Source organism: Elephantulus edwardii, unplaced genomic scaffold (genome assembly GCF_000299155.1).
Source record: "Elephantulus edwardii isolate Elephantulus edwardi_28Jun2011 unplaced genomic scaffold, EleEdw1.0 scaffold00321, whole genome shotgun sequence".
Lineage (NCBI taxonomy): Eukaryota > Metazoa > Chordata > Mammalia > Macroscelidea > Macroscelididae > Elephantulus > Elephantulus edwardii.
In genome coordinates this window covers 669812-697472 of record NW_006400071.1, presented here as the reverse complement: position 1 = coordinate 697472, position 27661 = coordinate 669812, and the positions used below count along the sequence as shown (strand labels likewise).

Genomic DNA, 27661 nt, shown 5'->3' with positions numbered 1-27661 from the left:
ATTCTATGCAACAAGCATACTGTGTAACATACCAGGGCATTCTGTATCAGAATTGACCATGGCAGTGGGTATGGGGTTTTTACCCCCATTTCACAGATGATGTCAGTAAGGCACCAGAAATGTCATGACTAATAATCTCTTTATCCTTTTGACCTCTTAGGTCTTCAGAGTGTTTGGAGTTCATGTAAACCAGGTTTTGAACCAGTTTTGGCCTTTTCTCAGCAGTTTCACTTCTACCTCAAGTGAATCAGTATCTACATTGTAACTGAATCTCAGACTTACATAAGAGGCCTGGGTAAAAGCTATTAACTGAAATGTTTGTAGTTTAAACCCACCAATCACGCCACAGGGAGCCTCAGTGGCTTTGTGGTAAGAAATTGCACTGCTAGCCCAAAAATATAAGGTTCAAATCCACCAGCTGCTCTGTGTGAGAAAAATGGGAAGTCTCTTTGTGTGTGATTTGACTGCATCTAAAAACGAATGGGAAGATCAGCTATGAGTCAGTCCTGGTGGTATACAACAACCACAGCTCCACAGGAGAAAGTTGAAGTGTTGACTTATGTAAAGATTTATGGTCTTTATGAGTTCCTTCTTTTTCAGTGCTGCATAGTATTCCGTTGTGTGATTATACCACATTACAACATGAATGACCCTGGAGGGTATTATGCTGAGTGAAATGTCTCAGTCAAGAAAGGACAAACAGTGTATAGCACCACTGTTATAAAACAGGACTGACATAGGATGACTAAGAAAAGAGCAGATAGTGAACACTGCATTAGAACAGATGAAGGAAAGAACTGCTCAAAAGGAATATTTAATTAGGCATTATTTGTATGACAACAGTCCAGAATAAGAGATGCATAGCAAAGTGAACCGGGGGCGGGGGGGGGTATCGAGTGGGAAGGGAAGAAATGATGCAACAATCAGTGAAATATATATACAATTCACTGATTGTTGCATAATTATACACACACACACACACACACACACACACACACACACACACACACAAAGTGACCTGTGGAAGGTATGGGAGGAAAATGAGCAACCATTAATGAATGAAAATCCAACCTTTCTGGAAACTTTCATTAAAATCACAGTTGCTGTTGTTGTTTTAAAGTGCCGTTGAGTCAAGCACGACTCATAGGGACCCTATCAATAAAAGACCTAAATCCTGTTCTGTAACTATAGTAATTTCTCTACACTCATAGTTTCCAGGAGCATGTTGTTTAGATAGTGGATGTCACTCCTACTTCCAAGCCTGTCTCAATCTGGGAGCTCCACCAAACAACTGTCCATCATGGGTAACCATTAAGGTGTTTGACACACAGTGGCACAGTGTTCAGTGTCACAGCAAGCCCAAGTTACTTCAGTACAGCAGATTGACAGACCAGTGCTGTATCACTTATAATGTTTGCCTCAAACACAATTGATAATTTATATAATAATAGTAAAAATACAATTTAAGACTTGGGAACACTGTGGGGAGTTCTCCCCTGCCCTCCAGGCTCCCTGTGAGTCTGAGGTGACTTGATGGCAATGGGTTTTATTTTCTCTTTCTGTCTCCATGATAGTCTCCTGGAGATCTCTGAGGAGCACCTGAGAATCTTATTACAGTATAGGCTCTGATTCAGTACTCAAGAGTTGCAAATACAAGGACATCATCCATGAAGAAAGTCAATGGTCATTAAAAAGACAGAAAAGACCAAAATGAATGTCATATAGAAGCCACCTCTCTCATTCTTGTCAAGTTGGAACCAACTCATAGCTGACCCTCCAGCGGCTTTTCAAATCACATGAAAGGAGATTTCCCATCTTTCTCCCATGGAACCACTGGTGGATTTGAACCACTTGCTTTTGGATTGGCAGTGCAACAGCTTATCTACTAGGCCACCAGATCCTCCCTACAGAGGCCAGAGCCCCTCTCAACATCAGTATTTCGCAGTCCCTGATTTCCTGATTTGACAATCCCTGTTAAGGACAGCCTCCTGCCAGGCTCCTGGGCACCCTAACCCTTTGCTGTGTGACATCCTTCCCCTGTGGGAGGATGAGAGACTCTTGCTCCATTTCTTCTTTCTTCCTCAAGCTAAGACAAATGTCACCTCACAGATAAGCCTCCAGAAACTCGGCATTTGATGCTGTTTGCATTTCCTTTTGACTCGTTCTTTTGCACTGAAGCTTCTTCATTGACAGGTGCAAAGATTGAAAAGTGTCAGGGCTATGTAAGGAGAGAGAAGAAAATGCTTTTATTTTTTTCTTTTTTGGAGAAACAATGACAGCACTCAGCAAAATACCGTGTGTGTGTGTGTGTGTGTGTGTGTGTGTGCAGGGCTGGATAATCATAACCTCCTAGACACTTTTTTGAGAGCGCACATCCCCACAGTTCTGGCAAGCAAGATCTCTTGTGTGTGCTCCAGATTTTGACAAATGGCATATTTTTGGGCCGCGGGGCTTATTTCTGCTGAATATTGGGCTTGATTAGCGTGGGGGAGTGCCTGCAGAGCGGGCCTGGGGCCCCACCCCACATGCACAATCAGGAAGCCCATTCTCCCTCCCATTGTGGCTTCCCAGAGAAGTGTGCTTTGCATATGCAAATGCGGGCCCCAAGTTTCACTTAATAATTATCAGCTGGAGGTTCTATTGATGAGCAGCTGAAGCTCCTCATCAGGCCTGAAACTTGGAGTTAACCATTTCTGGGCCCCCTGGATTTTGGTGGCACAGGGCTTCCTCTGCGTTCTCCAGGGTCTGAGACCAGGCCTGCGCCTTCTCCCCATTCTTCACTGCTCCTACCAGACTTGAGCGTGCAGGCTGAGGCTCCCTGACCCCTTTTATTATCCTGTGTGCGTCTTCTCCTGTCCCTGCCTCCTTTCTCTTTTACAAGCGCCAGAAGGCAGCACAGATCCATCTCTGTTTGCAGCCCCACAGTGGCTTACTGCTCTAGCAATGCTGCCCTGTGGACCACCCCAGTGGCTCTTCGACATCAGCAACTGAATGCGTCCTTTACATAAGACACTGGGCAGCTGCAGCACAAGGTCCCAGAGTGTCCAGATGAAGACATCAGGTAGCTCCGGGCTCTGTCTCTCCATCTCTCATGGCCCTGGCACGCGTCTGATGGTATATTTTGATCACTTTATCAGCTGCTGCCTGGCATTAAACTCACTGTTAGCAATGGTTATACTGGCTTCTCTTAGCTTTTCTCTTTGACTCGGAAGTGCCTTCCTTTTATTAATTCTCATTTAAACCGTCCTGCTCCTTGTCTCTCTTGTAAGTATAGCGAAGGGTGTCTGTTCCCTGTCACGTGAAAATGCACACATTTTTCCTGTACAGATTCTTTTGAGGCAGGTGCAGGAGGAGAATGGAGTTTTGCAGGACAGCAGTTAAACCTTCGTTTAAACTGACCCCTTGTCCTTTGCTGCAGTAAGCCTTAGCAAGCTGCTTAAGTGCAAGAATCTCTTGTTTCTGACTGTGAGAATAGGAAGGGTCAAATGTGTGTGCTTCATGCAGTTAAACTGGGCAGTCAGGAAGGGATCATGCAGGACAATTGCAGGTTTTGGTAGCCATACCCACTCTCATCTCATGGCGGGTAGGACGTCTCAAATGCGAGGTGTTCATGGCCCACTAAGGGCATTGGATAGCTTGCTAATTATGTAAATAATGTAAATCATGCCCTTTAGGTGGAAGCATGTAAATCGAGTGTGTATATCACTGATGTAGGGTTTGGTCCATTTTGCCATCCTGCCAGATTTACCATGAATTGGAGTAGAGATGGGCAATGGGGATTTCACTCTGTCAAGAAAGAAGAGCCGGAGAGCCCAGCGAGGCCACAGGACCTGAGATCCCCCTGTACCCAAAGTCCCAGGAGCAGGGAGAGACCTAGAAAACTAGAGGGACAGATAAGGAGAGACCATGACAGCAGAAACAAGAAGCCAGATATGAGACTGAGCTGAGGGATCACGGCCCATCGAGTGAGAAAGTGAGGTGTTCATTGGTGGCATGGGTGATTTCAGGCTTTTTTTTTTTAACTAGGTTTGCCAATCCAAGAAGCCAACGAAAGATTTCTTTTTTTTCTTCTACTTTTAAAGGAGAAGAATAAATTGGGGGTGGGAGTGGGGGTTCCTGGGACAAAAGTGCAACAATGAATTAATGGAAACCCTAATTCTTTGTAAACTTTCATTAAAATTATTTTTTTAAAAATTTTAAAAAAAGAAGCTAAGGCCCAACGTCTTTGGATCTAGGTTGCTGATGGAGTGGAGGTACCGGTGGGCACAAAATTAAGACAACTGAACAACTCTGTGATATTCACCCAAACAAGGTCAAGGCTGAAGGATAGGCTTGCCAGTCAGCTCAGCTGAGAAGCGGCTTTCTTGTATGGAGAGGTATACCCTGAGTCGTTCCTGATCCTGAAGTCTAAACTGTTACTTCTAATAAATCTGCAGGACCATGAGGACTGCCGGGGAACTCTGGGTGGCCATTGCAATGAATTCTCGAACCCAGGAGAGAAATAGTGAGTGTCTAGGGTAGGACAGTTGGTGTCAGTATTGGTAGAAAGGTTAAAGCATGGGGCTCATAGGGACCTCATAGAGGTTGGGTTATTCTTGCCATGCTGTTGATGGGAATTCTTTTCCATTTTGATGTAATTGGAGGTCAGTTACTGCCATACCCTCCGCACTATGCTTGCATATTTATAGTTAGAGTCCCGGGGAGCTCTTGGTGGTAAAAAGCTGCACTGTCATCCCAAAGCAACTGGTTCAGATCCATCAGTTGACTTGTTGTTATGTGCCGTTAAGTCACTTGCGACTCATAGCGACCAAGACCCTGCTCTATCCTGTGCCAACCTCACCATCTCTGACACGTTTATTCCCACCACTCCACTCACAGAATCCATCTCATTGAGGGTCTTCCTCTCCTGCGCCGTCCCTCCACTCTCCCAAACATGATGTCCCTCTCCAAGGACCAGTCCCTCCTTGCGACATGCCCAAAGTATGTCAGATGAAGCTACAGAATCCTTGACTCCAAGGAGCAGCCCGGCTTCACCCTCTCCAGGACAAACCTGTTTGTTCTACTAGCCGTCCATGGTGTATTCAACACAGGCAGTCTCCTCCCATGTGATTAACTGCCTCTTAAAACCCACTGGAGGCTCTCACCCAGTGGCACACAACAGCAAAAAGAAGCAGCCACAAGAGCTCAAGGCATTATTACAGTCCTCATTTGAAACCCCATTCTCTCCATTCATCTTTCCAAGAATACTAGTCAGTCATAGTGTACTCATCAAGTACCTGAGATGTGCGGAAGTGGAAGCCTGGTGCCATGGTGCATCACGAATTGAGCTGCTTTTAGAAAGATCGGTGGTTCGAGTCCACCAGGTGCTACAAGGAAGAACCATGAGCTGTCTCCTGTACAGATAAATTATCTGCACAGCCTTGGAGACCTGATGGAGGCTGGCTATGAGTTGGAGCCAAGCTGATGACAGTGGGTACTCTGATATAAAAGACTCAGAGTTCTAAACCTTGGCAATACAATGATATATATACGACAGATCCACAGTGGACCCAGCTTCCATTAAACTTGTATTCCAGGTGTGGAATCAGAAGAGTAACAAAAGAACATAGAACATTTGTTGCTGCGATGAGAACTATGATATGAGAACTAAGATCTGTGTCTATGAAACTATGCGAATAGATGACACTTTAAGAATCCTTCTATGTCTCCAACTTCAAGTGAGACCCTGGGTTCCCACCTCCAAGGTCCTGTCACTCCCTTTTTCAGCAAACAGCAGTACTTTCATGTCTGTTGCACAGATCATGAGAATATGACAACTGACCCAGCATCAGAAATGGAATCAGTGTCATCCCCCTCCTCAGTGTCATAGACACAAAGTGTATCTCGGGTGCTGTAGACACTGCATTGGGTGCTTGTGACTGCACTCAGGATCCCAGTGTTTGGTCTGAACAGATGCTGAGTGAATGGGTGTGGAGAAAATGAAGAGTCACCTTGTGAAAGCAGTTGGAGAAGAAATGATTACAAATATCATAGAGCAACCCACCTTAGATCCCTGGTGTAGAACTTTGTAGGAAATTCAGAGAGAGGGCAGATGAAAGGAGCTGCCAGTCCAAGGGTCCCTGGCAATTCCCCAGGCAACTGGCCCACAAAATAGCACAGAGTCTTAATCCTTAGTGCCTTTCATGCTCCCATTCCACCATCCCCCTCCCTAGAGGAATTTAACATAAAGCTTATACATGAAGGGGCTTAGGAAATAGCTCTTACTGAAAGATCTCTGGCTCTTGGAGTTAATCTTGGGGCCAGAAGATGAAGTCATTAAATTCAGGATATTTCACTAGCAATTGCAAAAAGTCTCAGAATGATTAAAAAGTTAGGTTACCTCTTGACAGACCTCCTCCCTTGATTTCTCTAGTGCAATCTCTGAAACAAGTTCTATTAGCGCAGAGTTAGATTGTCTTCTCTGCTGCAAGGAGTTCTTCCCTGTAGGGCCAGGAATTTGAATGCAATTCCAGAGTCTCCAGCCTTGAAGGCATCTCTTTGGGCCTCTGTGTTAGTAGGTGTCCTACACCCAAGCTCATTCTTTCTTTCAGCTTGAGAGGAAAATGAGTGCTGTACCTTAAAATGGCTGAGTTGAAGATTTTGTATTTTGTTCTTGCTTTTATGATACTGTTGGAAGTACCTTGTTAAAAAAAACAACACAACAACAAAAAAACCCACCCTCATCCCAGGAGGCAGACTGGGAGAAAAATACAATCCATCAGAAGCAGAGACAGCAGGGTTTTTTTCCCCCTATAATTATATTTTATTAATTTTCATAAACATTTACAGAGATTTTGGGTTTCCATTCATTCATTGTTGCACTATTCTCTCTACCCTCCTCCCAGTTTGTTCTTGTCCAAATGCCACAGTGCTTGTCAAAGCCAGTTCTGATTAATCTTCTTTGTCAGTGTGTCCTTTGCCATTCCCTATCACTCCTCCCTGAGAGAGACTTCACCCTGAGTCATAAGGAAAAGGGGATGGCGTATTCTCTTAGCTACTTCCTGCTGAAAAGGGACGCTGTGGGTTTCAGGGTGAAGATCTTCTCTCACTACTCTAAAGGGCCCCTTTGGCAGTAGGAAACACATAGACTATTATGGAGACAGCAGGTTTTGAGCTTAATAGGTATTAGCACAACATTTTACCCAAACATCTATCTTGATCTTGGTAATATTTTATCTTTGCCTGGTGCCCATCCTGATAAAACATTATTTCTGTCAAGCTGAGATTCTGATAAAATCGTGTACCCCTTTTCCCTAAATCTATCCCAATAAAACATCATACTTCATTTCTGATTTCCTCTCAAGGGGCAAGTTGGATTTGGCAGGAATGAGTATAAGGGGTATAGGAGAATAAGGATGAGGCTTTCCTTTTTTTCCTTTATTTCGGTGTAGATGCTCCTAAGAATTGGAGCATAATTTTGATGCAAGTCAAGTTGATAAAGGGGTTGGGAGGCTTTCAAAAAGAGAAATGAGCGGAAAAAAGGGCAGCTTTTGCTAGGCAGAGAGTTGCTCAGGCAAGCTTTTGCTTGTTTTCTCTTGTTTTTAATTTACAATCGAGTGGAGGAAGATAACATTGATTTAGGTGACTTGGCAGTTTGCAGGGAAAAGTGATGCTATTGAAGGAATCAGGAGCATTCACAAAAATACTTGGTTCCTTTCTGAAATGCATTAGAATAGACTCGATGGCAGTTACTCATCCTGCTGGTTGGTTCCACAGCCATTGCTAAGGTTTACAGATGCAAATTAAGAACCTTATATGTCTTTGATGATATGCTCTTCCTAGTCATCTCTTTTGCAAACCTTCCCTTCCCATATCTCATCTGGTCCCATTGTATGGTCTACACAGCAGGCCAGAGTTAGAGATTTCCCAGTGGAAGGTGACCTGCATACAGCATGGTGTCTACACAAAGTTAGACAGGTTTGAGCAGGGGGTGTGAAGGACAGTGGCATTGACTCAGGGCCAATGGATGGTAGAGCACATGAGGTATACCAGAGGACAGAACTCAGGAAAGACCAAAAGTAAGGGAAAGAATTACTCATTCCCCTATATTAATCCTTGCTTACATGGAAGAGAGGAGAGCAGAACGTTTATTTATTCACAGGCGGCATGTACATAGTTTTAGGTTCAGTGACCCATCAGCAAACTGACCAACCACCATGACTGGACTCAAGCATGAAGATTACTTTCTAAACATTTACTATTATTTTGCACCATTTTTTTTCTTCTCCCAATTTTAGGACATGCACCAGAATCTCTCTCTCTCACTTTCTCTTTCTTGACTCAGAATCAGCTGATAGTGGACCCTTCTGTGGGTTTTCAGGAGGCTGTAAATTATACTGGAGGAGATGGCACATCTTTCTGCCTCAGGGCGATTGGTGGATTCAAACTGTCTGAGAGGCACCGCCATTGTTTTAACAGCACAACGCCCAGCAGACTAACCTCCTAGAGCTCCTTTTGAGCACTACCTTTCAGAATCTCGGAAAACAGTGTCAAAGTTGTCTGGATAATTTATCCCGCTAAAAGTAATAGCAGACTGTTGTTTATAAGAAGCCTCAAATCAATGTAATCCCAAATGCTTACCCCACTGTGTAAGTCCATAGTTTCTATTAACAGCTCCATCAATTCCCCAATTCCTCTAAAGCCTGTGGATTCAGTGATTTGCTAAAAGGTCCTTCAGAGACTCAGGCCCATCAGGGAAATGACTCACACGACTGTAGTTAGTAGACAGGCTGATTTTTGTTTTTGTTTTTGTTTTTAAACTGTTACACAACAAGCGAGGCTGGATGCAGCAGGATGCTTAAACACAGTTGCACTGCTGTGTCTGCACTGATGTTTTCACACACCTCTCAGTGCAGAGAATGCTCTTATATTGGTCCTCCAGCTGTTGCTAATTTGCAAGACTATGTGTCCGCAGTTAAGGGAGCTAGAGACCCGAGGAGGCTGAATGTAATGGCAGTGTATTTTGGGGTCATCTCCTCCCCTCTTGAGTAATAATTCCATTGTTTATGTTACTCAGTTGAAAAACCACTATTGTTGTTGTCCTTTTAGTAAAGATCCCTTATGTTTGTTTTCCCATCGATCTGAGTTTCACTCTGATAATCTACCCCCAAATAAGATGAACATGGGGTGAAAGCACTGTTGTTCTTGTTACATGTTGTTGAATTGGTTTTCCCCTAATAGAGTGAATCCATGAGACAGGCTAGAGCTACCCTATGAAGTTTCCTAGACTTAATCTTTCTGAGAGCAGATCTTCAAGTCTTCAAGGAGCTTTTGGGTGGTTTGAAACACTGACCTTCTGATTAGTAGATGAACTTTTAACCCTTATAGCAGAAGCAGAAATAGAGGAGGATTGAAGAAGCAAGAATGATGAGGACAAGGACTTGGGTGACTTATCTTGGAGTTTGGAGCTACTGAAACCGCTCATTTCTCTGTAATCTAACCCAGACATTATTATTAGTGCTTTTTATTTAAAAGAAAAATAATCTGTTGATTCATTTGAGTAAGTAAAGCCACCAAGAGTGGCAATTCGAAGTTTATGATCTTATGTATATAGAAAAGGTAGTTTTCCATTTTCTTCATATAGTGCATAAAATATTAAACTTACAAACATGGCTTAGGAACGATCCCTTGTGGGTCTCTTAATTTGAACGAGATTTTAGTTTAAAAAAAAATTCAAAGTGCATTAAAAATTTTTACTGTAATGACTCTTCTCAGCACATGGCATTCACTACTCTTGGAACACATTAGATTTTATAAGGGCTATGAATATTTCATATAAAATAACACATTTATGGCCAAAAAAAAGTTTAAAAATTTAATCAGTGGGAAAACATTTATGGACTTTGATTCTGAGTGCTGTCAAAAAGGAAATAAAGAAATTCTGGAGTACTTCTGGATCTGACTGCACTGTCAAGATCCAAAGTGGTGGCTTAGGATACCCAGGTCGCATTTTCCCAAGGATAAAGAAAAAAACAAAAAAACAAAACAAAACCACACCTGTTTAACTTGTAGTTTTGACGAGCATTATCAGTGAAAGCTCTGATGGCCTAGTGGTAAGAATCTGCACTGCAATCCCAAAGGCATGCAGTTCCATTCCACCAGCTGCTCTGTACAAGAAGGATGGTCAAACCCACTGGATGGTCAGCTCTGAGTCTGTTCCAACTTGATGGTACACAACAACAACATCAATGAGAGAAATTCAAGACACTTTGAGAGAAGATAGCTTTTCCAACTTCAGTCAACCAGCTACCACAAAAGCTGATGGCGTCTTCAAAGCTGAGCAGTAATGCTTGAAGTTAAGGACCTGGGGGGTGGGGTGGAGGGTGAGGATCAGGAATTGGGGTGACTATCCAAGCACATTTTTAGTGTACACTGGATCATTACCCCCTAATACTTGTTTTCCAAGCAATCGAGTCATTCAGTCCTATCCCCAAGTCATTTTGTTACCCATAAAAATATGCATAAATACGCTATTCTTTACCTTGATGCCAATTTGAATGCTGCTTACAGAATTCTTCCATATTGTGCTTGGACTCCAGAAAGAGGAAAGAAGTGTCTCAAATTCCAAAGTGGACAGGCTCAGTCGCCCTGTTACAGGGACCGTAGTTCAAAGACTTAACTGCTTTACGCTCTCAGTGCTGGAGTGTGTGGCAGGAAGCTTTGAGACCTTGAAATCATTGGACCTGAAGTTTCAAGAGGGCAAAACAACAACATCCCTGCTCATCATGACACATTTGACGCATTTATAGTCCACAAAACCTGTCTGGGTAAAGCAAACGAGTGCTAAAACTGTCTTCATTTTCTTGACTTAATGAAGCTCTTTAAGTCAGAGTTCTTGAAAATAATTTCATGAAGGCAAAAAATCAGATCTCATTTAGCCTGTTATGGGGATATGAATCTCGGCTTTTTCTTTTTTTTTCTTGGCATCGTGGTTACAGATCCTTTTTTGAAGTTTATGAGCAGCTCTTTTCTTGCTGCTCTTTGGTCGCTGCTAGGTCTTGAAGGTCTTTATTGGAACTCACGTTGGCTTTGGATGCCAAAGATAACTTCCCAAAAACCAGGGGGGACTTTCAGGTAAAACAGTTCCTCTTTTCCCCATAACAATTGAACAGGCTTTGCTTAGTATTATTGCCATTCTGTTCCCCACAGCAGATCTGGTGGTTCTGCACTGCTGGGTTGGGAAGCAGCTGGGCCCAAACCTTCTGACTCTTGAGTGCTATGCTGCCTGGCAAGGTTCCTGCAACAGTGACTTGAGCACAGCAGAGAGTTTGAGCATGGTTAAGGACCAAGCAGGGTCTTAGTGTGTTCTCCACAGTTAGAAAGTGAGGAGGACTTAAAGCTCTTGCTGCCAAAGATCAAAGAGTGCAATGCAGCCTTCGATATGGATGACATCTCAACATCAAGGAAACAAAAATTCTTACCATTGGACCAATAGGCAAAATCATGATAGATGGAGATAAGATTCAAATTGTCAGTGATTTCATCTTACTTGGATCCAGAGTCAACACCCTTGGTCCCGGCCAGCAGGAGATCAGCAGGTATATTGCATCGGGAAACTCTGCAGTCAGGAAACCTCTCCAAACGACTGAGGACAGTAATGTCAGTGTGAAGACTGAGGTGCACCTGATTCAGGTCATGATCTTCTCAGTCACTTGCTATACATCTGAAAGCTGGACTGTGAATAAGGATGACAGAAGAATTATTCATACCTTTGAGTGTGGTGTTGAAGAAGAGTACTGAATATCCCATGGACGGCTAAAAGAACAAACATATGTTCAGGAGAAGGTGCATCTCGAGTGATCCTTGGAGGCAAAGATGACAACGATTCATCTCACATACTTTGAGCACCTTGTTGGTCCATCCGATTGGGAGACTTCCTCTGTCTTATGAGGCTCAGTGGCTTTTCTCCAGGGTCATGCCTCCTCTATGTGACAGGTAAGTCTGGCCATCCTGTCTTCTGAAGAGCATTCTGTTTGCACCCATGTGTTCTAGGATGACCTGGAAGACTTAAATTAGGATAGAATGTGTAAAATAGGATGAGAACACATTTTTTAAAAAACATCAGGAGGTAAGATTAGACTTGGTGACAGATAGTGTGTAAGGAGATTATGCCCCACGAAGGCTAATGAGGGAAGCAGGAGGCACGCTCTACCTTACAGGCATACCTCGTCGATATTGTGAATTCTTTTCTGGACTACATAAAACAAATACTGCAATAAACTGAGTCACAGGAATTTTTGGTTTCCCAGTGTTAGATGTACACTATAATGCAGTTTATTTACAAGGAGCTCTGGTGGCCTAGTGGTAGGAAGCTGCACTGCAATCCCAAAGGCATGGGATTTAAATCTACCAGCTGCTCCACGGGAAAGAGATGGGTTCACATCTATGAGATTCTCCATAGGAGAAAGATGGCCAGTCTCCTCCCAAACTCACTGGCTCACAACAACTACAAGATAGTCTATTAGAGAGGGAATCCTGGTGGTGTAGTTGGAGAAGGTTGAGCTGCCAGCACCAAAGTCACCAGTTTGAGTACACCAGCTGCTCCATCAATAATGGACCCTCTCCTCTCAGTGATTTACAGCCTCAGAAAACTAGCTGGAAGGTCAAGTGCGAGTATGTTTTTACTTGAGGGTAATGACCTTGACTGTTTATAGTTTATTAAGTGTGCATTAAGACTCAAACTCACTGTGCTTGAGTTGGTTCTGACCCATAGCGGCCTTCCATCTGGGTCCTCAAGCCGTAAATCATGACTGGAGGAGACTGCCTGTCTTTACCCTGGGGAGCCCTGGTGCATTCAGACCACCCGAGACGTGTGCCCTTTGAAGAAGCACAACTTGCTTTGAGCCTTGCCAAGTGTGCACTGGCACCATGGAGAAAGTTTGGAGTATAGCGAGACTTAGCAAAATGTGTCACCGAGACATGAAGTGAGTACTTGCTGGTGAGAAACTGGTGCCAGTACCTGTTCAGGGCAGGGTTGCCACAAGTCCTCATTTTGAAAAACAACGGGATTAATTAATTGTGATATGCAGTAAGGCCGCATGGAATTGGGTGAGGTGTGGCTGTAATCAGTGGTTGAGTGCAGGGTTTGGGGTACCTAGATTGGAGAGAGGTCAGCCTGCACCTTTTTTTTTTTGTTTGGTTTTTTTTTTGTTGTTGTTGTTGTTTTAATTATTATTAAATTTTATTAGTTTTAATGAACATTTACAGGAATTTTGGGTTTTCATTCCTTCATTGCTGCAACATTCTCTCTACCCTCCTCCCCAGTTTGTTCTTCTTCCCCCGCCATCCAAATGTCTGTTTTAATTGTCCAATTGCCACAGTGCTTGTCAAAGTCAGTTCTGATTAATCTCCTTTGTCAGTGTGTCCTTTGCCACTCCTCCCTGAGAGAGACTTCACCCTGATTCATAAGGAAAAGGGGATGGCGTATTCTCTTAGCTACTTCCTCCTGTAAAGGGACGCTGTGGGTTTCAGGGTAAAGATCTTCTCTCACTACTCTAAAAGCCTGCACCATTTTAATGAGCATCTTATTAAGCCTAGTGCATGGCAGCTTGGGGGGCCTTGGTGCCCAGTGCTGTCCGAATTTCTGCTACCTTCAATGAGTTACATCGTTTGATCCATCAGCATGTCGTTGGTAGCACGCCCTTCACTGACTACGGATGCTCCGGAGATGTCTGGAGCCGCTCAAAAGCTCACAAAGCTGGTGCAGATCATCCCTTAGGACAATTCGGGTGGTAAGTCCCTAAGCTCCGGCACTGCTTTGCATGGAGGTTGATTTCCAATTTACCTTTTTTGTTCTGAATCCCGAGATGTTTGATTCTTAATTCAGAACATTCATCTGGAGTGGATTCAGAGATTCAAATCTGATGATAAATTCATGTTTGTTGAAAAGTTTTGGAGGGAGGAGGAAAATGTTGTCAGCTAAGGTTTTGAATAATGGCTTGTTTGGCATTTTAGACTCAAAGTGGGCTGAACTGCTCATCGACACATATAGATGCTATGTCAGAAAGATGTGCATGGTTATAAATAGACTATGCATGCAAGCAAAAAAAAAACCCAAGAATTGAGAAAGGTAATAGAAAGGTTGCTACCAAGCCAAAGAGGTAACTCGTGGTTGCTGTGATGCTGAAGCCTGTGACAGTGATGTGCCAATCGTGATAATGGGCACCCATGGTGGACAGTGTTGGCTGGAGCTTCCCGACTAAATCAAGCCTGGAAGCAGGAGCGACATCCACTTCCGAAGTGGCTTTCCTCCAGAAACTCTATGTACGAACAGTGCTCAGGCTGTTCATTCATAGGATAGCTAAGTGTTGTCTACAACTCGACAGCACCAAACAAAAACAAGAACAATAGAAAGGTGCGAGGGGAGGGACTTAGGACCTGTCAGTGATTTCTTTTACCTGTCTTGCATCCACTTCCTAAACAACATGACTGTGGAAACTTGACGAACTTTGAGAAGCAGTAATTATCGAAAGGCTCTGGTCTTTTGTTCACGGGTCACTATGAGCCGTGCTCGACTTAGTGACAATCAACAACAAAACAACACCTCTGATCTTAGGGAAAGAAGGGAGAGGTTTGACCATCCTTCTGCTTCAGCTGGGAATAAATGGAGCATCAAAGGAATAGAGGAAGATTCTCGACAAGATTGTTTGGGTCTTTCGTTCATAGGATCGATATGAGTCATCTATGACTCGACAGCACTTAACAACAACAGATTGACATAGTGACTGTAATAGGGGCTCGGGCTTAGGGGAACAAGGGAGATTGTGAGGATGACTCAGGATGGGGTTGGTTGAAATCTGTTGTTCGATCTGTTGTTCATAGGATTAATATGAGCTATAGTTGATTCATAGGTTTTTTGTGCATAGGGTTTTCGGAGGCCTTCTATTTCAGAAGTGGATGGCCAATCCTTCTTCCTAATCTGTCTTAATCTGAATGTTCATTCAGATTTAGAGAAGTATCAGACAGACAAGCATTTTATAGAAAAGTGAAAGATATATTCCCTGTTGTGGAGTTAACCATTCATATCAGTGTTGTCCCTCTCCTTGGCCCAGGTGTCTTTACCCACTTATTTCCCTGTTCCACCATGAACCAGGCAAGATACCCATCCACTTCTACCCACTCCCTTCGACATCTATCTCCCATTGTCCCCCCTTTTGATCTGACAGCTTATATCTGAAGGCCATGGTCTTTGCTATCACTTGTTATGCATCAGAGATCTGGACAGTGACTAAGGAGGATAGAAGGAAAATTGATGCCTTTGAGCTGTGGTGCTGGAGAATAGTATTGAGGGTACCATGGACTGCTAGGAAAACAAATAGATTCATCCTGGAAAGGGTCAAACTGGGCAGCTCCTTGGAGGCAAGGATTCTAAGACTCCGTCTAACATACTTTGGACATGTTGCAAGGAGGAACCTGTCCTTAGAGAGGGACATCATGCTTGGAAGGCTGGAGGGATGGCGCAGGAGGGGAAGGCCCCCTTTGAGGTGAATTGATTCAGTGACTGGGGTAATCGGGATGGGTGTATTGGAGACAGTGCGATTGGCACAGGACAGAGCAGAGTTTAGGGCTGTTGTACATAGGGTCGCTATGAGTTGCAAGCAGCTGGACACCACATAACAACAACAACAGTAACATAGTTGACTCAAGAGCACATAATAACATCTATTTGCAAAGGTTACTGGATGGTACAAATGAATTGAACTAAACAATTCACCTAAGTGTTTATAGTCCAAAGCCACTCAACAGTGACATAGAAGAAAGAACTGGCAATCCAAGTCTCTGAAACTCTCAGCTAAGAAAATCTTACAGAGATGCATGAGACTCCTTTGAGTTGGAGTTGAGTTGATGATGATGGGTCTAGTTTTGCTTGACATTTGTGTGTGTTCCTGTACCCTTTTTCATTTTACATAGAAAAATACAGAGAGGATCCCTGCTCCTTTTCTTTGCCTCTGGATGGAACTTGACCTAGAACATTACCTGGCTGAGGGAGTCATGGTTCAGAGATGCTTCATTGTAGAGTGAAACAAGAAGGTTTTTTGACCACATGCTTTCATAGAACACTTAGAAAATAGCTCAGTCTTCAGAAAAGTTGTAGCATCAATTTGGTTATATCATCAGGTGGTCTTAGCTGTTATATCCATTAGAGCTATCAAGAGTGGGGGTAGGAACTCATTTACTACTTCCGACTTTTATTTCAGTATCTTACTTAGACCTCTTATCAGCCTTGCTAAGTTAGCATTTGTGTCCCCATTTCATAGAAGAGAAAACTGAGGCTCAGGGTTAGATGTCTCCTTCAAGGAACAAACTTAGATATCACTCGTTAACTTTTCCTCAAGCCCTGGGACTAGTGTATTTTCCAGGAGCTTCTTGGATGTCTGTACCAAATGGTTCCAGATCCTTCCCTGAGGAGACGACTTCTCAGACCCCAGGATATTTGCACATTCAATGCAGTGCATAAACGCAGGAATATGACAGAGTACAAAGTTAAGTAGACCTTATACCTAATCCTGCTTCACTATCCTTGTCTTTAGAGTCTCAGTTCTCTCATCTCTAACAGGATAACTCATCACCATCTTCTTATATTATGACTGTTGCTGTTAGGTGCCTTCTTGTTGACTATGACTCTTACTGACTCGATGAATGACAGACCTGAATCTTGCCTTATCCTGTGCTATCTTCACCAACTCAGCCAATGCTCAATGTTAGAGTCTGTGCCGGTCCACCTCACTGAGGGTCTTCCTCTCCTTCTTGGTCCCTGTGTCTTTCCCCGCACACCATCCAAGAGTGACTTAAGAACAGTCTAGAAGACTCCTTAGCCTGGTGCAGATACATGAAAGCACTATGGGAGAGTCACTTTGACCCTCTGTGGAAATGGGGGACCCCTCTCATCCCACCTGCTCCGAGTGTGGGTCTAAGTTTCAAGAACACAATTGATAGTAGCTGCCTTTTTCATGCTCAGTGGAAGCAGTTTGGTTTTACCAAAAAGGGGGCAGTTTTCAAAAGCCTGGGTGGGAGCCTTTAATTGGCGATGGGGGTGACAATGCCGCCTTAATCAAGTGATGAGCTCACGTCCCCTCAGACTCTGCCTTTCCCTTTCATCTGTGGCCCAGGCAGTGGAATTTAGTGAGTCATATTTGTTGCATTGATAGAAGAGGACCAGGAGCTCTGGCAGTTGACCCCGAGGTGATTAAGAGAGGGGAATTAAAAGGAGTCCTATTTGTTCAGGCCCAGAGATACATCAAAAAGCCCTGGGAAGAGCTGGGCTCAGTACCACCGCACAAGGTGAAACCTTCAGAGTGTTATTCAGCACGGTCTTTGATCCTGAAGTTTTGTGAGTCATAGAGACTCCCTGGGACAGTTTGGAAGCTCAGTGGCATTTAGGGAGGAAGGAGAAAAAACTCTGAGTGTGGAAAAATGGAAAAGGAGGAGGGATTTCTTTCTTTCTTTCTTTTTTAACAGGAGGCTGAAGGGTAACTTTTTAGAGAGATGAATTTTTTTTTTCTTTTCTTTTTTGGCTTGGTAATTTCTGCATCTGACTATGTTGCTTGTCTCTGAATCCTGGGATTTCTGCGGAGTTGCAGCTGAGAAGTGAAAGGTTTGAATGTCTAATGCTGTTAGGCTGGGTGCTATTAGGAAGCTCTGATGGCCTAGTGGGTGAGGAACTGCTGGACCCACTGAAAGGCACGTGGTTTGAATCCACCAGCTGCTCCATGGGAGAAAGAAAGGCAGTCTCCTCTCCTGTGAAAATCCACTGAAGGGCCAACTTCAGTTGGTCTCCACTTGATGGCACAAAGCAAGACCAACAACACTGTTAGAAGGGAATTCTGATGGCCTAGTGGTGAGGAGTTATGCTGCTAACCCAAGGCAGGCAGTTCAAGGCCACTATTGACTCCTCGGGGTAAAGATGGGCAGTTTCCTCTCTTGTGATTTGTGGTCTCTGTAAACCCATTGGAGGGTCAGTTATGAGTCAGTTTTGATTTATAGGCAAATAACAACATCAGTGCTGTTAGAGACTCAATTGTAAAACATGCACTGAAGGCTTACTGTATCCTGAGCCCAATGCTAAGCAACTGGGGAAACTAGAACTTTGAAATGATTCCTTTTTAAGCATATGTTAGCTTCTCTGTTTCACCTATTATGAAAGTACAGTGCAGTGAAAAGTGTAAGGACGTGGGTGTAAGACAGACCATGGTGTGCATTCTCCTACCACACACTCTGGTTACGGATCTTTGAAAGACTCCCTTACCCTCTGTGTACTCTTCATTATTTACTATAGTACAGTGGGATTGGTAAATAGGGTATTCCCTGCCATCAGTGGATTGATAGTTACTTTTCTAGGAAAACTTTCAAATTGGTCACACTACCTTTTTTCTTCATTGGTGCGTGTATTCTTTTATTCTTGGCATGGATTCATGCATCTACCTTCCCAGCATTTTATCAGCCATTAGAATACATTCAAGAACTTGAGTGGCATAGTTGTGTGTTGTTTTGTAAACTGAAAAGGCAGCCTTTCAAATTCATTAGCTGCTTCATGAAAGGAAGTTAGGCAGTCTCCTCCCATAAAGATTTACAGCCTCCAAAATCTAATGAGGGAACCATGTATTGGAGTTGATTTGATGTCAGTGGGTTCTGGGTGTTTTTCGGGTGTTACTTGTTGTTGTTAAGTGCCATCAGGTCGCAGGTGACTCATAGCGACCCTAAGAAGGAGAGTCCTTAACACTTGTGTGTCTGTCATCCTCTCTCCAGGTTCATAGGGTTTCTGGAGGCAAGCTATTATTAAAGTGGTTGCCACTCCTGCTTCCAAACTTGTTTTAATCGGGGAGTTTCACCCAGCACTGTCCACCATGGGTAGCCAACCTTTGACACATCTGTGTCATGGTGTTCAGCCTCACAGCAACCACAAGTTACCTCTGTACGGCAAGTGAACACACCAGGGCTAAACGACCTAGAGGAATGTTTGAACAAAAACAATGAGGGACAGGCCTGAGGATCATGGATTAGAAGTCACCCACCTTTGGCTTGGTTGCATCGCTTTCAGTCCACTGGGCCCTATATTGATGTTATTGTTGTTAAGTGACGTTGAGTTGCAGGTGACTCATAGAGACCCTATGAAGGAGAGTCCTCAATACTTGTGTGTCTCTCATCATACTTAATGATACCAAAAAATTAAAAAAACTAAGATCCAGACTTTGTCTTCTCTGGACTTACAATCTTTATAGGATGCAGCGACACAAATATTTAAGAAATATAGTGACTGTTATCTTCAGAATATATTACACCTCAACATAAAGAAAATAAAAATCCCCACTACTGTACCAGTCAGCCATATCATGATAAATGGAGAAAATATTAAAAGTTGCCAGAAATGTCAAAAGACTTGATGGCTGTGGGATAAAGAAATATTTTTTGGTTTATGCTGAAGGATATTTTTACTAGGAGTGTGGAAGGATTCCCCTTGGAAATAATGTTCTCCAAACAGGGGTTTTGTTTGTTGGTCTTTCCAAAGAGGGTTTTGATGGATGAATAGGAGTTCAGTCAGAAAGAATTCAGTAAGCTAAGTCTTTTGCATTTCTTTACTTTCTTATTTCTTCTTTTACTTCCTCTTCTCCCTGTTCATCTCCTAAACCCCTTTCTCTGTCTTAGTCACAATGCTTTCTTGGTTAGAACATCTACTTAGAATTGCTCTAAACAGAGATAGGAAGACAGTACATTCAATTAGGAAAAATTATATGTTGATTGTCTTCTTTTAACAGCATATTAATTTTTATCACCATAGTAAGTCATTCTGTGCCTAACTTTGTTCCCAGTTCAATCTGGATGTGTTTATTTGTAACTCACTTTCCATCTGCTTTCCCTTAAAAATGGAAATGTGAAAGGAGTTTCGCTTGTGTAGTCATGAGCGCCTGGGGTACATGGAGCATGCTTTTTTGTTGTTGTTGTTTTCCTTTCTGGGTTAACCCTGCCCTGCACCTTCTGTCTCCCCAGATGGCAAGCCCGTGTCCCTGTCCCCACTGGAGTCCCAGCCACACAGCCCCAGGTACACAGCCTCCAGCCAGCGGGAGCGCGAGAGCCTGGAGGTGCGCATGCGCGAGGTGGAGGAGGAGAACCGGGCACTGCGCCGGCAGCTCAGCCTGGCCCAGGGCCGGGCCCCTGCCCACCGGCGCGGGAACCATTCCAAGACCTACTCCATGGAGGAGGGCACCGGGGACAGCGAGAACCTGCGCGCTGGCATCGTGGCGGGCAACAGCTCTGAGTGTGGGCAGCAGCCGGTGGTGGAGAAGTGCGAGGTAAGGACATCAGGGACCCAAGTCTCAAGGCTGGGTCACCCCAACAGCATCCTCCTCGAAGCCCAGTGCCTGGGACCCGCTGGGAGATTTGTGTCAGTCCTGGATGTAAGTCTCACCCAAGCACTAACATTTTTTTATGCCCTGACAAGTTGCTTTGGCCTGAGCCTCTGTTGTCCCATCTGGAAAATGGGTTAACATGACTTTTCCCACAAGAAATATTTGCATGGCCCCACCTCCTTTCCTTCTTTGTGGTTCATTCTGACATGTTCTTGGTTTCTAGAGTGTGAGTGGCACCCTGGAGGATTAAGCCTGCTGGGTAGTTCTTACTTCACTTTATGAACGTTGTCCACAATTCCAGAAACAAAGATAGGTTGTTCATCTAAGCCAGCTGTGTGAACTTGAGAAACATAATACCATATCCCGTGTTAGAGAGGACTTTATTTTTTTAGTGACTCTGTATATATGGGACAAGCACTACATACTCCAGTATCTATTCTCATGTGTGCCCCTATCATACACACACATCTCCTCATTTCCTGTTACTTCCAGTTTCTCTACAGAAGAGGCAAAATGTTCCGTTTAAGAAAAAGTTCCTCGCATTCATATCCCAGCTGTAGATGTTGCTACTTTGAGTCCTTGAGCCAGTCAGTTGCCTAAATTCTCCAACCTTCAGGCATCTCATAGGTAAACCGCAGAAGAGCATACTTTATTTGAGGGATCTTTGTGAGAGTTTGATACTATCGGCATTGTTGGGTGCATACAAGATTTCCAATTCTATGCAATTATTTCTTTTAAGTTGGAAGCAGGCAGCACTGGATGTTTCCATAACTCAGGTCCAGGCCACATTCTCAAACAATAGACTCCCTAAAGAGAAGAAGTCTCGCACACTCCAGCACGCTGTTCACCTGGATGGGCTTCCTGGCAGCTTGGCTCATCATGTGCAGTGTGCTACAAGGAAATAAAAGGCTATGGAACATTGGAGATGAAGTGCAGTGGAGGTTCAGGAGTGAGTGAGGAGATGGTAGCTTGGATGCCTGAGTCAAGAAGAGATTTCTCTCTAACCAGATTTACAGAAAGGTAGAGAAAGGTGGATACTCAAAGAGGCATGTACACGTGACACAGAGGTGTTGTCCTTGCAGAACAAAATTCAGGGCACAGTGGGTTCATCAGTCAGGTACGAGAAACACGAGCAGGGAAGTGATTCTCCTACATCATCGTTGATTCAACCAATGCTGATTGTGCACAAATCATTTATCTCACATTATTTTGTTGTTGTTGTTGTTGTTGTTAGGTGCCATCGAGTCGTACATGAGTCATAGCGACCCTATGAACAAAAGTCCTGAAATGCATAACTTCCATTGTTTCTCTCGGTTCAACAGAGAAGACAAAATTTTCTTTTCTCTTGTTTGTGATATTTTTGGATGATGGTTTGGAGAGGAATTGGTAAACCTAGAGAGACATCACTGCCAGAGTGTTTATTCAACCTTTACCCAATGCCAAGCCCAATTTCAAGTCATCTTCAGTAACAATTGCTGATGACATACATAGTCATGTCTAAGTTGCATCTCTTAAAGATGGAACTCAGAGATGTTAACAAGTTCCCTTCCTCCTGGCTGGAATTAAAGTTTGGGGCTGGTCTGGAATGGGTTCTGATTTTGGACCTGTCTTCCTTGCCTGGTGAAACATTGACTTGTGTCTTGAGGTTCTCAGCTGTAGGTCATGGCCATGCTGCCAGAGATGAGTGAGTCTAGCCAACCAGGCGGAAATGGCCCTGAATGAAGATATTCCCTCTCAAGTCAACCACCGGTTCCTCTTAAGTTTATTTCAACTTACAGCAGCCTGTGTGTCTCAGAGTCAAACTGTTCTCTGTAGAGTTTTAATGCCTAATTTTTGGAAGTGAGTGGCTAAGGCCTGTCTTCTGAGGCATCTGTGGATGGCTTCAAACCTCTAACCTTTTGGTTAGTAGTTGAGTGCATTAAATAGAGCTTCCTGCACCACCAAGGAACCTCTATTATGACTCAGTCTTGAATAAAGAACTGATGACAAAGGTGAACACAGAAAGGGGAAAATAGAAAAAGAGAGGATAAATATAAAAAATAAAGTTATTTGTTCTGTTGTTGTGGTTATGTACCATTGGGCTAGAGCCAACCCATAGCTGACTTTCCAGGAGATTTTCAGAGTTTATAAATTGCATGACGGTTGCGTCAGGAGTCATATTACCCTGGGAAAGTAAGCAGTCAGGAACCCCTTCAAATTATTGGGGAGCAATGATTGTTGAGGAACAATTATGTCAGAATATTAGTGTGAGGTCTAAAGTGGGCCTGATTCAGGCCCTGGTCTTTCTGATCGCTTGCTATGTGCTGGACATGAATAAGGATAATGGCAAAAGAATCAATGACTTTGAACTGTGATGTTGGAAAAAAGTATTGAACATCGCATGGACTGCCAAAAGAACAAACAAATATGTCTTGGTGAAAGTGCAGCCAGAGTGCTCCTTGGAGGCAAAGATGATAAACTGTCATCTCACACATACTTTGAGCATGTGTCTGGGAGAGGGTATTCCTTGGTGAAAGACCTCATACTTGGAAAGGAGGAAGGGCAGTAAAGGAAAGGAAGATTCTTAGTCAGATGGACTGACAGTGACTGCTCCAGTGAGTTCAAGTATGTCAGGAAGTGTGAGGATGGCACAGGGTAGGACACGGTTCAGATCTGTTATACATAGGGTCATATTTGACTCGATGACACCTAACAAACACAGATTGCACACAAAGCAATTGCCCAGAAGCAGCTGGTGGGTTCGAACCACCTGTCTATGCATTGACAGTGCAATTCTTTGCCTCTAAGCCACCCTTTCTGCTGTACTTTTTCTGACAGTGTTTTTTGCTCCTTTGCTTCCTTTTTTGAAAGCTACACATGTGACTCAGAAATCCAGAGACCACTTCCAGAGCCCACTGGACTGGGGTCAGCTAGAAGGACCCAGCATGTACCCATCTTTGTGATGTTGAGTCAGGATAAGTAAAATGGGCACAAGGAAGGACACAGGGACAGAGTCCAGATAGAACCAGACACAACTTTGAAGAGTTGTCCCCCCAAGACAGTCAGGGCACAGTTCATTCTCCCAGAAGTGACATGTGTAAAACGCCATTTATCAGAGACAATCATTAGAGCCTTGGTTCCCAGGGATTTTGTTTGGGGGCTGCTTGTTCGGACCCCCCTGCTACCTTGTACAGAATTCTACAGTCCCAGAAGGAAAGCAGGTGCCCAGCAGAGACCATGGTGCTTGTTTAGACACGGTGGACTGCTGCTTGTTTATCTTCCTTGATGATGGTGAGAACCCACCCAAAATCAGTTTCCCAGAGGCCAGCCATGCAGACAGACCTTCGCAAGGATGAACAGCTGTGTTAGCTCGTTTCTACACTGCACTCTATTTTGAAATGCTTGGACCCTTCTCCTAGAATAACGCAATTCAAAGACCACTGGCCTTTGATGCCAGGACACTTGAGTTTAAAACCCTGGCACTGGTCCCAGCTCAACAGTTCTGTGTCCTTGAGCAAATTATATCACTTTCTCTTGTTTTGATATCCTTATCTGGAAATTGTGGAATAAAATCAGGTTCATGCCACATAGTATTTATTTCAGTGGCAGTAAGCCATGTGAGAACCTAGAGGCCACCTTTAAATAGTTAATTAAGTAACAGTAGATTCCACTGTAATTTTTTTTTTAATCCCAGATAGTAGTGGCCTAAATCCAGTTTGCATGTTATTTCCATGTTCTGGGCTTGGCACATAACTCCTCAGTGGCAAGAGTGGAGGCTCCTCTTGGCATTGGCCCAAGCTTGCCTGACTGTCATACCCAAGGCCATCTTATGGTCCAAATGGCAGTTGACGCTTCAGCTGTGTCGTCCACTTTCAGATGCCAGGAGTCCAGAAGCACTGAAGCCCACTGCCTTCCTTTAAGAACACATTAACATTTTTACAACTTCCTTTCAAGGCATGGAGTTCAAAGCCCCCAGCTGCTCCCCTGGGGAAGGTTGGGCAGTTTCCTCCCGTGTGTTTTACTGCCTCTGCAAACCCTCTGGGGAGTCAGCTCTGGGTCAGTTTCCCACTTGAAGGAACAGAACAACAGCAACAACTTCCTTTTAGATCTTACTGCCTGTCTTATTGGTTAGGACTAGTTGCAAGCAAACCTAGAAAATAGAAATGTTAGTCAAAGATGTCCTGGTCTGTGCTAGCATTTTGATCTTAAGCTACTAAAGAGAACATGTATTGAGACTATCATGGAACTTGCCTGCCGAGTGAATGATGCCCAGACTTGGTTGTGTTTTAGAGTGACATGCTGGAAATGCATATTCATGTGATCTGTCAGGCCTGCTGATTGAGAATCTCTTTGGATTGGCCCCAAGATTATGACTATTAAAAAATACCTATGTGGCATCAGGATTGGTGGAAGAGTCATCAACAGCCTTCGTTATGCAGATGACACAACTCTGCTTACTGACCCTGGGGAGGACCTGAAGTACTTGCTGAGAAGGTCAAGGACTGCAGCCTTCAATATGAATTGAAGCTCAACATTAAGAAAACAAAAAAGTCTCACCACTGGACCCATTGCCAGCATCAGTATGGATGGTGAAGAGATTGAGATAGTTAACAGTTTTAGTTTGCTTGGCTCCCTAGTCAACACTGTTGGTACCAGCAGCCAGGAAATCAAGAGATGAATTGCATTGGGCAAGCCAGCTGTCAGGGACCTCTCTTAAGTACTGTAGAGCAACTACATCAGGCTAGAGACTAAGGCGCGCCTTATCCAGGCTGTAGTCTTCACAATTGTGTGCTATGCATGAGAGTTGGACAGTGAATAGGGATGATAGAAAAATAATTGATGCCTTTTAGCTGTGGTGCTGGAGAAGAATGTTGAATATACCATGGACTGCTAGGAGAACAAACAGGTTTGTCCTGGAGAGGGTGAAGCCAGAATGCTCCTTGGAGTCAAGGATTCTGAAGCTTCGTCTGACATACTTTGGGAATGTTGCAAGGAGGGACTTGTCCTTGGAGAGGGACATAATGTTTGGGAGAGTGGAGGGACGGTGCAGGAGAGGAAGACCCTCTATGAGTTGGATTGATTCTGTGATTAGGGTGGTGGGAGTAACTGTGTCAGAGAGAGTGAGGTTGACATAGGATACAATAGGGTTTAGGGCTCTTGAACTGAGGGTTGCTATGAGTTGCAAGTGGCTCAGCGGCACATAAAAACAACAACAGCAATATCTGAGAAAATGGAAAACTGGCGTTGTCAAAGATGCCATTTTCCTCGCGTCCATGATCAGTGTTTATGGAAGTAGTGGCCAGTCTTGTGTTGTACTGGACAAATCGTCTAGTGTTCAAAAGTCAAGATGCCATTTCCAAGACTGAGATGCACCTGACTTGGACCAGGGCATTTTCATTTCTCTCAGACACAAATAGTTGGACAACAAATAAGGGAGACTGAAGAGTGGATGCCTTTAAATGATGATGCTGGCAAAGAATATTTGAATGTACCTAGGAATGCAAAGAGAAGAAACAAATCCAACTTCAAAGCAGTATAACCAGAGTGCATCTTCAGAACAAAGCTGGTAAGACTTCATGTATTCTGGACGTGTGCTCAGGCCCTGGAAAAGGACCATGTTTTGTACGGTAGAAGATCTGTGAGAGAGGAAGGCCCTTGATGAGACGGATTATTGAAAAAGTGCCAATAATAGGCTCCAGAGTGACAATGATTGTGAGACTAGGCAGTGTGTTCTATTTTATATACGATCACCGTGACAGTATCTACGATGACAACTGAGCGAGAAGAGACTGCATAGAAACCAGCCAAGGCACAACATAAATGACAGATGGGATTCTCATTATCCCTGTGGTCTTTGAGGGGGGAAAAACAACACTTGAGGAATTTAGACTTTGAGCTCGGGACTGTTACCAGAACTTATTTTTCATTTTCTTAGCTTGCATCTGGGAAACAGGTTTTGTTTATGCACTTCTTTTTTATTCCTCTGAGTTTCTTAATAACATTACTTCTTAACCCCTTAGGAAATGGAGCTTATCTGGGGGCTGAGGCACTGGACCTCTTTACCAATGAATGAGAAAGATGTGATCTGCTCCATCTCCTTTGACATTGGTCTGCTCCACTGTCTGCACGTCCACTTTCACAGACAGGCTTCACACCCCTTAGCAGTGAACTTCCTCTGTCCCCCATCACTCAGCATCTTGAAAGCTTTCTCTGAGAAAGCCGTAGAAGCAAATGGGGCATGTCAGTCCGTGAAGTCAAAATAGAAACTTCTTTCCCCAGCACTTTTTGTTGTAACAACTGAAGCTAATCTTGACGCTCTGTCAGAGGGCAGGGTCTCAGAACCAAGGACTTCACTGTCATTTTTTGTTATGCTCAAACTTCTCTGGGATATGACAAGTGTTTCTACCACCTCCTCTTTAATGTGTCCTGCGTGTCGGCTGAAATATCTGGGGATAAAAACAATAGAGCCCGGCCAGTCCCTCTGCCCTGTCATCATTTCTGAATGATGCAACATTCAGATACAGCCCATTTCATTCTTTCATGGTTCTGTTTGTGGACAGTGCTCCACAGGCGAAGAAGTGGTTGCTGTGGACCTCAAGGTGTAGAGCAGTATGATCCCCTTTGATCCTCAGTTAACGCCTGTTGTTGTTATTGCTGTGTGCCATCAAGTTGGAACTGACCCATGGCTGACCCTCCAGCAGGTTTTCAGAAACAGTGAATTGCATGAAAGGAGATTGCCTGTCCTTCTCCCATGAAGCAGGTGGTAAATTTGAACCTCATCCCTTTCAGATAGCAGGGCAGCTTCTTGTCACTAGGCCACCAGAGCTCCCTTATCAGTATGTACTGATTATGCCTACATATGGATAACCCACTGATGTGGAGTCAGTTCACTCATAGTGACCCTCCATGTACTTAAACTCCATATACTTAACCTCATGGATGGGTTTACACATGTTTAGGGTGCCCAAGCTGTTCTCCCATGTAAGTTGTTCTCATTTACATCGTCATGGAGTTAGACCCAATTCGTAGCTGAAACTCCGGCTGATTTTCAGAGGCTAGAAATCACAAGGCCCCAGGAATTGACAGCATACCGATTGACATATTTCAACAAACAGACTCAGCCCTGGACTTGATCACCAGGTTATGCCAAGAAATCTGGAGGATAATTAACTGGCCAACTGACTGGAAGAGATCCATATTTATTCCTATCTCAAAAAAGGTGATCCAACAGAGTGTGGAAATTATTAAACAGCATCACTACTATCTCACAAAATCAAAATCCTGCTGAAGATTATTCAAAA

At 43.8% G+C, this 27661-nt stretch overlaps 1 protein-coding gene across 1 annotated transcript in view; it reads left to right on the top strand.

Moving 5' to 3' along the window:
• Positions 1–27661, top strand: part of LARGE (like-glycosyltransferase) — a 663150-nt gene that overhangs the window by 136506 nt on the left and 498983 nt on the right. The window contains exon 2 of the mRNA XM_006901347.1: positions 20023–20324. Coding sequence (XP_006901409.1) covers positions 20023–20324 — 302 coding nt within the window. The remainder of the gene's footprint in view (positions 1–20022; positions 20325–27661) is intronic.